The sequence below is a fragment of the Camelina sativa genome, chromosome 12 (assembly GCF_000633955.1).
Source record: "Camelina sativa cultivar DH55 chromosome 12, Cs, whole genome shotgun sequence".
NCBI lineage: Eukaryota > Viridiplantae > Streptophyta > Magnoliopsida > Brassicales > Brassicaceae > Camelina > Camelina sativa.
Window position 1 is genome coordinate 13203820 of NC_025696.1, and position 13364 is coordinate 13217183.

General features: G+C 40.8%; 1 protein-coding gene across 1 annotated transcript; it reads right to left on the bottom strand.

Moving 5' to 3' along the window:
* On the bottom strand, window positions 493-1662 carry LOC109127936 (F-box protein At4g19940-like). The gene is given in 3 exon segments (XM_019233549.1): window positions 493-922; window positions 924-1323; window positions 1326-1662. Coding segments are annotated over 3 exon segments (1167 nt in total).

Here is a 13364-nt window from a genome sequence, read left to right on the forward strand (position 1 = left end):
AAAAAAAATTTTTTTTTTTTTTTTTTTTTTTTTTTTTTTTTTTTTTTTTTTTTGTAAAATGCGCAGTTCAAATTGAAAAGTTATTTCAAATTGTTTTCTTCTTTATTGGCTTGGTTCTGTTTTGTCTTTTGGTGCTGGTTTAAGTCACATACTCGTAATATGCCTAATCATATCACACTTGAGCATATACCACAGCAACAAAAAAAAACACCATCTAACCATAAATGGGCCACGAACCGATCATATAACAAGTAACAAATGTATAAACTAACTCATAGGTAATATGGAAACGTAATAATTAATAGAGAATAATCACGTATGGTATAAACGTTTTTCTTATGATATGATTGTCATCTATCTTCCCTTTCTAAATCTCAAATCATCTTTGAGTTGGTTATTAAACCAGTCCCAATTAAAGTAAAATAAATAAACAAATAAAGGTTTCTGATATTAGAAAGAAAAAGAAAAAAAGCACAAATCAGAGGGATGAACTTAAAGATAGATGAATTTCTCAACATCATCCCACCCAACGATATCACAAAATTGGGTAAGATGGCGGTTTGGTGTTCCTTTGATTTCGATTGTTCTCAAATGATTCTTCTGTATGTCGAAAAGAATTATTTCTTGGGATGCCAAGATAACCTCGCCTTTTCGTGTAGTACCTTGGACCCTCAGATCAATGCTATTGACCATGTGCATTTGAGAAGGATGCAACACCAAAGTCTTACTCCCCCACATATTCTTCTCTTCATCTTCCATAACCCATAGTTCTATCACACCTTCGGTTTGAAGATTGGGATAATGTAAAAGAGCTACACTTACACCGTATTCTATAAGACCAGTATCAGGCCGAAAAATATCTTCAGGTAATTGGAGCACATTAATTTCTTCAGAATTAATATCGAAAATCACAAGAAAAAAAATCCATACGAAGCAAAGCGAGGTAATGCATAAGCCCATTGATATTCAAGACCTGTGGTAAAGGAAGATGTGGTGGACATCCGCATGTTATCTTTTTCCATCGAGATGATCCATCTCCTCCTAGTACGAAGACCCAATGCTCTGACAGAACCCTGTGCCCTCCAACTTCGTCACTTTGTCTTGCAGCTATACAAACTACTTTATATTGATTATCAACAGGAACGTGTCCCACGTGGCACATGATCCTCTTAATCTTGTGATCTTCATGTATGATGCTGGATTCTTCTATGTCGGGTAAGACTACAAGTTCCCTAGTGGTAGTGTTATATATTCGCGCACTTGGCCCATTTATAAAGCATAGCAAGCCGCGAAAAACGTTAGAGGCGTAGGAGTAGCCTCTAGTGCTGGGATGGTCAAATCTTGGTCGGCGTGGAAGGAAGTAGTACCGTCCGAGTCAGAACTAGGAGACGATGATAGTAATATATTTTTGAGGTGGCTGTTTTCAAAGAAGTCCAAACACATGTATAGACGAGGTGAGGATGATGTAACCCTTAGGAAACTGTTGGTGAAACTTCGGGAACAAATCAAGGATGACCAGAGCTTTGAGACGGATTTGAACTTCACAAGCGATTTAGCCGGCAGTCTCGTGAGAATCTCTATCACGAGATCAAAAGGAATCTCCGGCGACCGTCCGTGGCTCTTCATTCTTCTCTCCGCCGGCTTGTCAAAAGAAAAAGCCATATATTAGTGCCGTCACAATACTAGTTTGTTTGTGCATGAAAAACAAAAAAAAAACCCTTGTGGTAGCCTCGGTGTAGAAGTATCTAAATTGTGCTCTATAATATCTTTGAATGTATTTCTAATAATCATCCCCTTTATATATTTGTGAATCTTGAAGCTTCATTACCATACATAAGTTACTCTTCACAACTTTGCCAATATGAGAACATGTTTATTGGATCGTTTTCTTGCTTGTTTTTTTTTTTTCTTTTTTTGAATCCGGCCGGTTTGTTTCTTTTTAAATTCATATTTTGTTGGATAATTGTAGATCTAATATGAGTAACACTTTGCCTTTCTCTTTTATTTCATATGTTTTCTTATATATATAAAAAATGATACCAACCGAGCGTGGGAAATTAAAAAAAAAAACCAACAAGTATGACTTTCGCGATATGCCATACACGTGCTCGAAATAGTACAAATGGATTAATAAGTGTCAAAGTCACTAGGCAAATGCGATATTACAAAAACTTTGCAAAATTATTATTTAAGCTTTGATTTTGCAATTTTTTCCTTACTAGAATTGATCGTCTGCTTCTAAGATCTTGTTTGTTGATTGTTGTCTTTTAAGATTATGGGTTTCTGAAGTACATGATATTTTCCTGCTAAATTTGATTATTCTAGTCAAATTTGGGAAGCTCTAACCATATAACTGTATAAATGGTTGACTTCATTGAAAATATTTGATTATTCTCTAAAATCTTCTACAGTCTTGAACCACAAAATCTCTTGTTCATTGGAAGCTTTAAAAGCTACAAAATTAAGCAATGAGTTCCTAGAGAAATCTATCAAAAATATGTTTAACAAATTATGTTTTATAAATTATGAAGTCAACCATTTATACAAAAGAATATAAATATTTCCAAGCATTTACAAAATAATATTTTTCAAGTATTTAATAGATTCAAACAACCAACCATTTATTCTAGTGGAAGAGGCTTTTGTACATATATTGTTCTGATTTTTTTCTTGCGTTTGGTCTGATGCTTTTTGGTTGTTGTTTTTGTTGTTGTTACTTTTGCAGTTGAAAAGACTGATGATAAGGATAACGGTCCTCCTGAAGAGCTTACAAATTATCAAGCAATTTCGGCAAGGCATATCGAGGATGCTATGATTGCGATGTCGTTTCCTGTCAACCCACACTTGCAGCCTCTGCTTCGTCTACGGTTAAGAAAGCTGTTGCTTCTCCTAATTAAAGCACTGAAAAATGGTATGATCTTCTTTGTTATGATGCTTGATTTTGTTGGAATGAAGTGTTGAGGTCAATTGTTTTCTTGTTAGATTCAGATTCATGGTAAATTTAAAAGTCTGATGGAACACTGTTTTATTTAATGTTATTTTTGATGTTTGAAAGTTGAAAGAAAAATGAAGGATGTCAATACCCAAGAAGATAAAGAGGAGATGTGAAACGACCCAACCCGTTTTTTTTGGAAAAAAGATGGCTAACTACACGAAGTATAGGAGAATACATGGTCACACATACCAAGTATATTATTGTATACTCAAATACATGAAGTATATGTATTACATGACTACATGCATGAACTATATGACGTTATGTGGTCAACACTATAGACATACAATCCGGTACACCGGTCGACTGACTCCGACGAAAATTGACGTTGACTCCAGCATTGACCAAAAAAATATATTAAAAATAAAAAATATTATATATAAACATTTTTGGTTTTTCATGATTAAAAAATCTATTCAATTCAATATCTAAATATTTTTATATATCTCTAATGTATTCATTCTTATAATTAGTTAATTTTTATTTTTAAAGCTAAATTAATGATTAAATAAAAATCATTAATAATTATTTAAATACTATAAAATCAATAAAATCAAATTCAACTACATTCATTAGAAAAAATAATATGCAAAAGATTGAGTATATGACTCTTTACTCTAAAGTTTGCATGGTAAATGTTGTATAAAATTTTAGATACTTTTACTATAAAATTTACATACTCTTAATAACATGTAAACAACAAAAAAGTACATTCACAATATTTACTTCTAATATATAAAAGATAAACATACAAAAAATTCATTTTAGTAAAACAATATATTTGATTTGAGGGTATGTTTGTAAAAGGGTATAAAATAAGAGTATTTATGCAAATACCTTTATCTTACATCTTGAAAATAATTATCAATGATTTTTATTTAACTATTAGTTTAGCTTTAACAATAACAATTAACTAATTATAAAAATAAATACATTAGAGATATTTTTTTTTCAGCAAAAAATAATTTTATTAAGAATAAAATTTGTCAACATACAATGGTTCCATCATCCAACTAGGTGGATTAGTACAAGCAATATAGAAATTAGTGTTATGACATCCTAGTTGTGCTAAGACATGAGCCACTTCATTTGTCGAACGATGAGAAAATGTAAACGAGACTGATCTAAAGAAACCTGCAAGAGAGTTGATGTCTTGTAATAGACTATAGATGGAAATATCCATTTGCCGACTAGTAATATTGTAAGACCCCGACCCTAAAAACCCATACTCGGACAAAACAGGCCGATAAAAATTTTCTAGGGCCGACGAATTCTATGCGATAATTAACTAGGTACAACAGCGAATATGAATAACAGGTGAACTAACTTAAACTTGCGAATTTATTTAAAATATTAAGAGGTTCAATTCAAACGAAATAACAACTTGTCCCATGCATGGAAATATCGAAAACTAAATAAAAATAACGCCATAAATATTTCTACCCAAAGCCACCATCCTCCTTCCTCCCTTGCCTCCGTCACACGAGCTGGTCAGCCACTAAAGTCCCGATCATCGGACCTATCTTTTCCTGCGTCCATAAAAGGAGGCGTAAGCAAACAAAGTTTACTTAGTGGAGCGGTCATCCCGTCTCACTAGGCTCAGTTCAACGATCTCAATCTAACACAGGGAATATTCCAATCAAGTCACGCAAGTCAATCAAATACCATGGATAGTCGCCTAAATCTCTTAGACCAACCATCATTCATATTGCAATAGAAACCATAACCATAAGACAAGCAAATAACAAGACTAAATAAACCACGGGTCAAGAGAATCAACCATGGAACTTGGCCACAGTCACGCACTCACCTTCGGTATCGACCTAAGGTGTTGATCTCTCGGTTTCTATGCTTGGATCTGATCCCCGCTTCTACACGGACAGATCGATACCATTAGTATCTGAGATATATCCCATAACCATAACCATAACCATCGACGGATCAAGGTGGAAGAACACTTACCGTTCTTCTCGACTCTAGACTTAGGATCTCTCTCGGTTTAAGCTCGACAGAAACTCTCCTCTTTCACTCTTGCGGCGGCTCTCGGATTCTTATGCGAAACTAGGGAAATTCCTAAGGGTTTTATCCCTTATATAGGATCCATAAATTGCCCTAAGTTGCCTTAGAACGATAAGTCTCACCGCCCATAACTTCCCATAATTCTCGCATCTATCATTATCCGATCACCTTTCTATTACCGCGAGTTTCCATTTCTCTCGGGTTTCCTTTCCCGTGAGTCGGCTTAAATCTCCGCGAGATGTCGAGTCCTTTTAGTCCACTATCGGCCCATCGGCCAACCCATGCCACCTTGTCCATCGGCCCGGTCCATCGATCGCCGATGCAACTATTTCCGGATAGTGCACTTCACTATCACTATCACTTCACTATCACTATCACTATCACTATCACTATCACTAGGACTTTCCTTCCTATTTACTCGGACTGTCTCTCGGACTAAGTACCGAAACCTCCCATCCCATTTCTCAGCAAGTTACAAACCTGTTCGTCCGAACCAATTTTCATCCAGAAACTTGCAAGCCGGAATGATCTGATCACTGTAAACTTGGGATTCCATTTCCTCAGTTCAAACGTCTGCTCACTACTTCAGTAGTCTCGAACTCTCCATTTCCGTCGCCCAATCCCCATAATTTATCGATTTTTATCGTCGGACTCTATCGTCGCTGGTTACCGCATTCTATCGGCAATTCTCGATACCAAGTATCGGCAACTCTCGGCAATCCTCGATGATAATACTCGACAAAATCCTCGATAAAATCCTCGATGAAATCCTCGATAAAATCCTCGATAAAATCCTCGATGAAATCCTCGACTTTCTCGACTCGGATTCCTCGACTATCTCGACTCGGATTTCTCGACTATCTCGACTCGGATTTCTCGACTATCTCGATACTGATTCTTCGGCAACTCTCGGTAATTCCGTTATCGAGGTTCCGGGTCGTTACAAATAGCCTCAATCAGTACTTTACAATCACCCTCAAAACAAACTTCCTCAAAACCATGTTGTAATGTCTGTTGCATTGCAAAGAGTAATGCTTCGGCTTCAGCCTCCAATGGCAATTGAGCGTCTCTGAGGATAGAAGATCCCCATAATCATTCACACCCAAAAAAGTCCCAAATGACCCATCCACCCATTGTTTTATTGGATGTAGAAGAGTAACTTGCATCGAAGTTGCACTTAACAAGAGGAGACACAGGCCGCTCCCAATATGTTAGAATTGGGTGTATCCTCGTAGTAGGATCTTGTATATGAACTCCAGTAGCAACAATCCATTCTGACACATCTCCCTTAGATTGGTGGAAGCAAAACAGAGGATCTTCTCGAGTGTTATTAAAGATGAAGTTATTACGCGCTCTCCATATATTCCAAAGGAGCCAAAACGGAAGTAATTTATCTTCTTCAGAATGCAGACTGTCATTGTGTAGTTGCAGCAAGCTCGATATGTTAATCTCTGGATCAGTAGCATGGAAAGAAGACTGTTGTGGGATATTTGTCTGATTCCAGACAGATTGTGATGATGGGCATGTGAACAGAGCATGGTTGATGGATTCCTCCGAACTTTTACAACGTTGGCAAATTGTGTCAATGGGCACACCACGGGTGACTAGACGTGTAGCTGTTCCCACAGCTTTAGATAAAATGTTCCATAGGAAGTGCTTAATTTTAGGCAAAATCTTTAACTTCCAAATTTTGTTTTTCAAAACTACTGAGCCATGAGGGACTAGCAGGACCGGTGCATCATCGAAAGGATCATGAGTGGCTAGCCAATATCCAGACCGAACAGTATACTCACCTGATTTATAATAATGCCAAACAATTTTATCCTGTGGGCTTGATTGAGGTATGTAGATTCGGGTGAGCATGGAAACATCTGCAGGACTAATAATATCGTCTATAGCTTGTAAATTCCAAGATGGAGCTGGTCCATTAGAATGGATATATTGAATTCAATATATTATGATATTGAATTCAATATGTTTTTAATCATGAAAAACCATTAATAATTTAATATAAGCATAAAAAAAAGTTTGTAATACATTTTTTAAGAAAATGCCGGAGTCAACGCCGGTCTTTGCTGGAGTCAGTCAACCGATGTACCGGATTATATGTCTATGATGTTGATCACATAAGGTCATATAGTTCATGCATGTGGTCATGTAATACATATACTTCGTGTAGTTGAGGAAACAATAGTATAGTTGGTATGTGTGACCATGTTTTCTTTTATACTTCATGTAGATAGCCATATTTTTTCCTTTTTTTTAATAATAAATAATAAATAGTAATCATAATAATATTAATAAATAAACTATAACTATTAGTCCCATAACCACTAGCCACCTAACCACAATCACAATTAACAGCGGAAATAACCAATACCAATATCCAAATAATAAAATAACCAATAACCAATAACCAATAACCAATATAACAATAATCCAATAACCAATTATCAGAAAACATGAAATCAGCAACCTAGCAATGTTTCTAATGACCCAACCCTAGCAACCTAGCAATGCCAGACAACATACAATCGAGTCCCTAGAACATCTTCCTCTTCATTGCCTTGATTCCACGATCACACTTTGCCTTTACCTGCACCACAAACACAAATTGCAATGCATGAGTATTTTATAAACACTCAGTAAGGCAATCCTCTCATCTACTGGCTATACACACAAGCAATAGAGACATCTCTAACCATCAACCAACAATCAACAATCAGCAATAACAAACCAAGACACAGCATCGACCGACACCAACATGCGTTGACCGACATCAATTGGGGATGCATCAACCGACACAAGGTTGCATCGACCGATGCTAGATACACTTGCATCGATCGACACTCGCACTGCATCGACCCACACATGCTTGATATAACACGAAAACCCTAGGTTTACGCGCCGTCCTCGCACTTGCATCGACCGACGCACAAAGTGCATCGACCAATGCAATGCCGAGCGTCGTGTTTTTCCCTGAAGCTTCTCGCCGGATCTTTGTTCCTGCAACCACAAAACTTGATCCCAAGCCACAAGAAAGCTTCCCAACGTCCCAAATAACATACTAACAAGCCTAACAACACATAAACAAGCAGATCAGAGAAATCTCTAGCTTAGATAAGCCATGGTCCTGCACTTACCTTTGCCAAGAAGATTCTGAACCTTAAGCAAGCAAAACAACGCTCCTAGGAAGCTCCTACAACGATCCCAACTACAAATCTCTACAGGAACAGCCTCACATCACCCAAAATCCTCAAGAATCCTCAAGAACACTCAAAAACCTTTTCTCTCTTTTGTTTTCTCTCCAAAACGGCCAGTCTCGTCGAATGAGACAAAACACGAGTTAAGGGTTTTCACTAACCCAAAACGCAGCGTTTCACTTAACTCTTTTGCAGAAAAACCAACCTTGCATCGACCGATGCACATAGTGCATCGATTGATGCAATCCCTAAACCGGGATTTTGGTTCGCGGATGTTACAATTCTCCCCCACCAATCTGGATTTGTCCTCGAATCTCGAATAACCATTATCCAAGGACTCTCGTGCTACCGTCTCCACGGCCCGCACTCCTCCGACCGCTTTACGGAAGGTCACCTCTAGGCGATAGACTCACGCTCTAGGCATTATTTGCTCTCGACTTTTGGACTTTCCTTTACTCACAGGCCTAAACCTTAAGTTTTTATTGGCTCCTCATCAAGCCGAAGCCTGCATGCCATAATATTGGCTCCTCATCGGACCTAAGCCCGCATGTCATAATATAAAATGAAGTCCAATATTCATCTCTCGGGTTGCCACCCTACAGCGCGCTCCCGAATCGTCATCCGAAGTCGATATACCAACCATACTCCCAAGTCACAAAGTCTCAGAATATGGCAGTACTAGGAGAACCNATGCCACACAATGGCTAAACAGCCCGCCACAAAGGCACACACGGCTAAACAGCCCGCCACAAAGGCCACACAACTGGCTAAACAGCCCGCCTNCATCACAATGTCCTAACAACCACATATCCCCTCTCTAGAATACCTCATGACCACACAAGGATCATATATCTGCCACAAGGGTCAAACAAATGTCCTAAACAGGATCGCCACAAAGGCCAAACAAATGTCCTAAACAGGACCGCCACCAAGGCCAAACAAATATCCTAAACAGGACCGCCACCAAAGACCACATGTCCCGAAAGACCGTCACAAAGACCATCTGTCCCAAAAGACCGTCACAAAGACCATATGTCCCGAAAGACCGTCACAAAGACCATCTGTCCCGAATGACTGTCACAAAGACCATCTGTCACGAAGGACCGCCTAAACAGGCATTCTGGCTAAACAGCCCGCCACAAAGGCCACACAATTGGCTAAACAGCCCGTCACAAAGGCCACACACGGCTAAACAGCCCGCCACAAAATGCCACACAATGGCTAAACAGCCCGCCACAAAGGCACACACGGCTAAACAGCCCGCCACAAAGGCCACACAACTGGCTAAACAGCCCGCCTTAAAGGCCACACAAGCCCCTCCAAGGCTCTCCACCAATAGAATGGACAAATTCTAACTCCCATAAAACTTTCCGTTTTTAGCACATTCTATTTTTAGCACTTTTCACTTTCACAAACTTTCCACTTATGGAAACTTCTAATTCAGGAAACTTTCCTCCAAAAACCCCGCCTCACAGAAACTTTGCACCCCGAGCACCACCTCATCTTGTTACTGAGTCGCACAACCAACCACCCCAAGCGACCGAGTGAACAAGAGAGATGGGCTGGAATACTCCATTCCCGCTCCAGCCACGAATTACAGATAGGACCAGGCTAGACAAGCTCAAGTCGCGGCTTGTTTCTCATACCACTTCTTAAACCTTGCCTTCATCCTCGCCTCTGGCTCCCAAGTCTGCTCCTCAACACCATCATAATCCCAAAGGACTCTCATCAAAGGAATCTTCTTCTTCCAAAGTTCCTTGATCCTCCTCTCGAGAACCCTCACTGGTCTCGCCTCTAAAGTCATGTTAGGCTGAAGATCTTCAGGAATCTTAGCCAACAACTGATCATCCTCACGGAGACACTTCCGCAACATAGAAATACGTAAAACCTTGTGGAACGCACGCATAACCTCAGGCAACTCCAGCCTATATGCTACCTGTCCCACTCGCTCAATCACTCTGAACGGACCCATAAACCTTGGACTCAAGTTAGCCTCTGTCAATGACCTGTTCGACCCCGCAACATGGTCATCTTGAGGTACACTCTATCTCCTACCTGAAACTCAAGATTTCTCCTCCTCCTATCAGCATAACTCCTCTGCCTATCCTGAGCCTCCTTCATGTTCAGCTTGAGAACCTGAATCTTCTCTGAGGTCTCCTGAACAAAATCTGCCCCAAACATGCTCCTTTCCCCGACCTGAGTCCAACATAACGGTGTACGGCATGGTCTCCCATACAAAGCCTTATAAGGAGTCATCTTAATACTCGCCTGATAACTGTTTTTGTAAGCAAACTCTACCAGGTTCAGGTGATCTGCCCAATGGCCACCCCAATCTAACACACACATCGTCAGCAAATCCTCCATCGTCTAAATCGTCCTCTCTGACTGTCCATCTGTCTGGGGATGATAAGTTGTACTCATATGCACCTTAGTGCCCATCTCTGCCTGAAATACCTTCCAGAACACCGAAATGAACTTAGAATCTCTATCAGACACGATACTTGCTGGCACCCCATGCAATCTGACTATCTCTCTCACATACATCTTAGCCAAGACCGCTGCTCCATCAGTCTTCTTAATGGCCAGAAAATGTGCTGACTTATTCAACCGGTCCACAATGACCCAAATAGCATCAAAAGTCCGAGACACTGGCAATCCTACCACAAAATCCATAGTGATCATTTCCCACTTCCACTCAGGAATGGGTAGACTCTTCAGTAACCCGCCAGGGACCTGATGCTCAGTTTTCACTAGCTGACACAAATTGCACCTCGCGACCCAACTAGCTACATCCTTCTTCATCCCGACCCAGTGATAGTACCTTTTGAGATCATGGTACATCTTAGTCGCTCCTGGATGAATATAAAACTTGCTCGCATGAGCCTCTCTCAGAATCTCCTGCCTCAACTCCTCATCCTTGGGCACACAAACCCGACAGTGCACCAAGATAGTACCATTGTCTGAGACCTGATACTCTGAATCAACATCCTTTGAGGCATTTACCAGCCCTAAATCACTCTCCTGAGCCAACCGCACCCTAATAAGAAGATCTGCTCTATCAACCGCCTCCAAATCCAACGGTTCCAGAGACACAGCACACAAACTCAACGCACCAATCTCTCCTACCAGAGACTCCATCTCCTGCTCCTGAGCCGAAGCCACCCTCTTCTGACTCAAAGTATATGCAACCAAGTTAGCCTTACCAGGGTGATAAGCTATCTCTAAATCATAATCTGCCACAAGCTCCATCCACCGCCTCTGTCTCAAATTCAACTCAGGCTGACTGAATATGTACTTCAGACTCTCACGATCTGTAAACACATGTACCTTTGCACCATAAAGATAAGATCTCCAAACCTTCAGGGCAAAGACTACAGCACCCATCTCCAAATCATGAGTAGGATAGTTTTCCTCATGCTTCCGCACCTACCGCGAAGCGTAGACAATCACCTTCCCATGCTGCATCAACACACAACCCAAACCAACTCTAGATGCATCCGTATAAACCACATAGGGTTCTCCCTGCTCAGGTAAAGCCAACACTGGCGTAGTAGTCAACATCTCCTTAAGGCTTGCAAAGCCCTCCTCACACTCCTGTGACCAAACAAAACATCCTTTCCTGTCAACTTAGTCAACGGACGTGCTCTGCTCGCAAAACCCCTGCACAAACCTCCTGTAGTAACCTGCCAGACCAAGAAAACTCCTGATCTCTGTGGCATTCTGTGGTCTAGGCCAATCCCTGATAGCCTGAATCTTCTCCGGATCTACAGAAACTCCATCTGCAGACACAATATGACCCAGAAAAGCCATCTCACGCTGCTAAAAACTGCACTTGCTAAACTTAGCAAACAACTTCTGCTCCCGCAACTTCTCCAGAACTGTCCTCAAATGCACTGAATGCTCCTTAGGACTCTTAGAATAAACCAGGATATCATCAATGAAAATGATGACATAAACGTCCAGAAACTCCTGAAACACGCTGTTCATCAATCTCATAAACGTTGTTGGTGCGTTAGTCAACCCAAACGGCATCACCGCAAACTCATAATGCCCATACCTCGTCCTGAATGCAGTCTTCCTCACATCTACCTCAGATATCGGTATCTGATGATAACCCGAAGCCATATCTACCTTGGAGAACCAAGTAGCACCCCTCAGCTGATCCAACAACTCATCGATCCTGGGAAAAGGGTACTTGTTCTTCACAGTGACCCGGTTCAAACCCCGGTAATCAATACACAACCGAAAACTCCGATCCTTCTTCTTGACAAATAGCACCGGCGCTCCCCACGTTGATACACTAGGACGGATGAATCCCTTACTCAACAAATCCTTTAGCTGCTTTTTCAGCTCTGCCAACTCTGCTGGAGCCATTCTGTAAGGAGCTTTGGATAACGGCGTCGTCCCCGGTTCCAGTTAAATAGTGAAAGGATCAGACCGAGATGGTGGTAATCCCTGCAATGACTGAAACACATCTTCAAATTCCTCAACAACCTGAATACCACTAGCCGTAGACTTCTCCACTGACTCTGGCATTGATATAGTAACCAAATAAGCCTCACGACACTTCTCGATCATCTTCCTAGCCTGAATGGCCGAGATCACAAGACTCCCCAAAGTCGGTCTAATAATCTGAAAAACCAACTTCCCTCCTGGACGCTCAAACTCCACTCTACCCCGATGGCAATCCAAATGCACCATATGCCGATGCAACCAATCCATNGCCATCTCACGCTGCTAAAAACTGCACTTGCTAAACTTAGCAAACAACTTCTGCTCCCGCAACTTCTCCAGAACTGTCCTCAAATGCACTGAATGCTCCTTAGGACTCTTAGAATAAACCAGGATATCATCAATGAAAATGATGACATAAACGTCCAGAAACTCCTGAAACACGCTGTTCATCAATCTCATAAACGTTGTTGGTGCGTTAGTCAACCCAAACGGCATCACCGCAAACTCATAATGCCCATACCTCGTCCTGAATGCAGTCTTCCTCACATCTACCTCAGATATCGGTATCTGATGATAACCCGAAGCCATATCTACCTTGGAGAACCAAGTAGCACCCCTCAGCTGATCCAACAACTCATCGATCCTGGGAAAAGGGTACTTGTTCTTCACAGTGACCCGGTTCAAACCCCGGT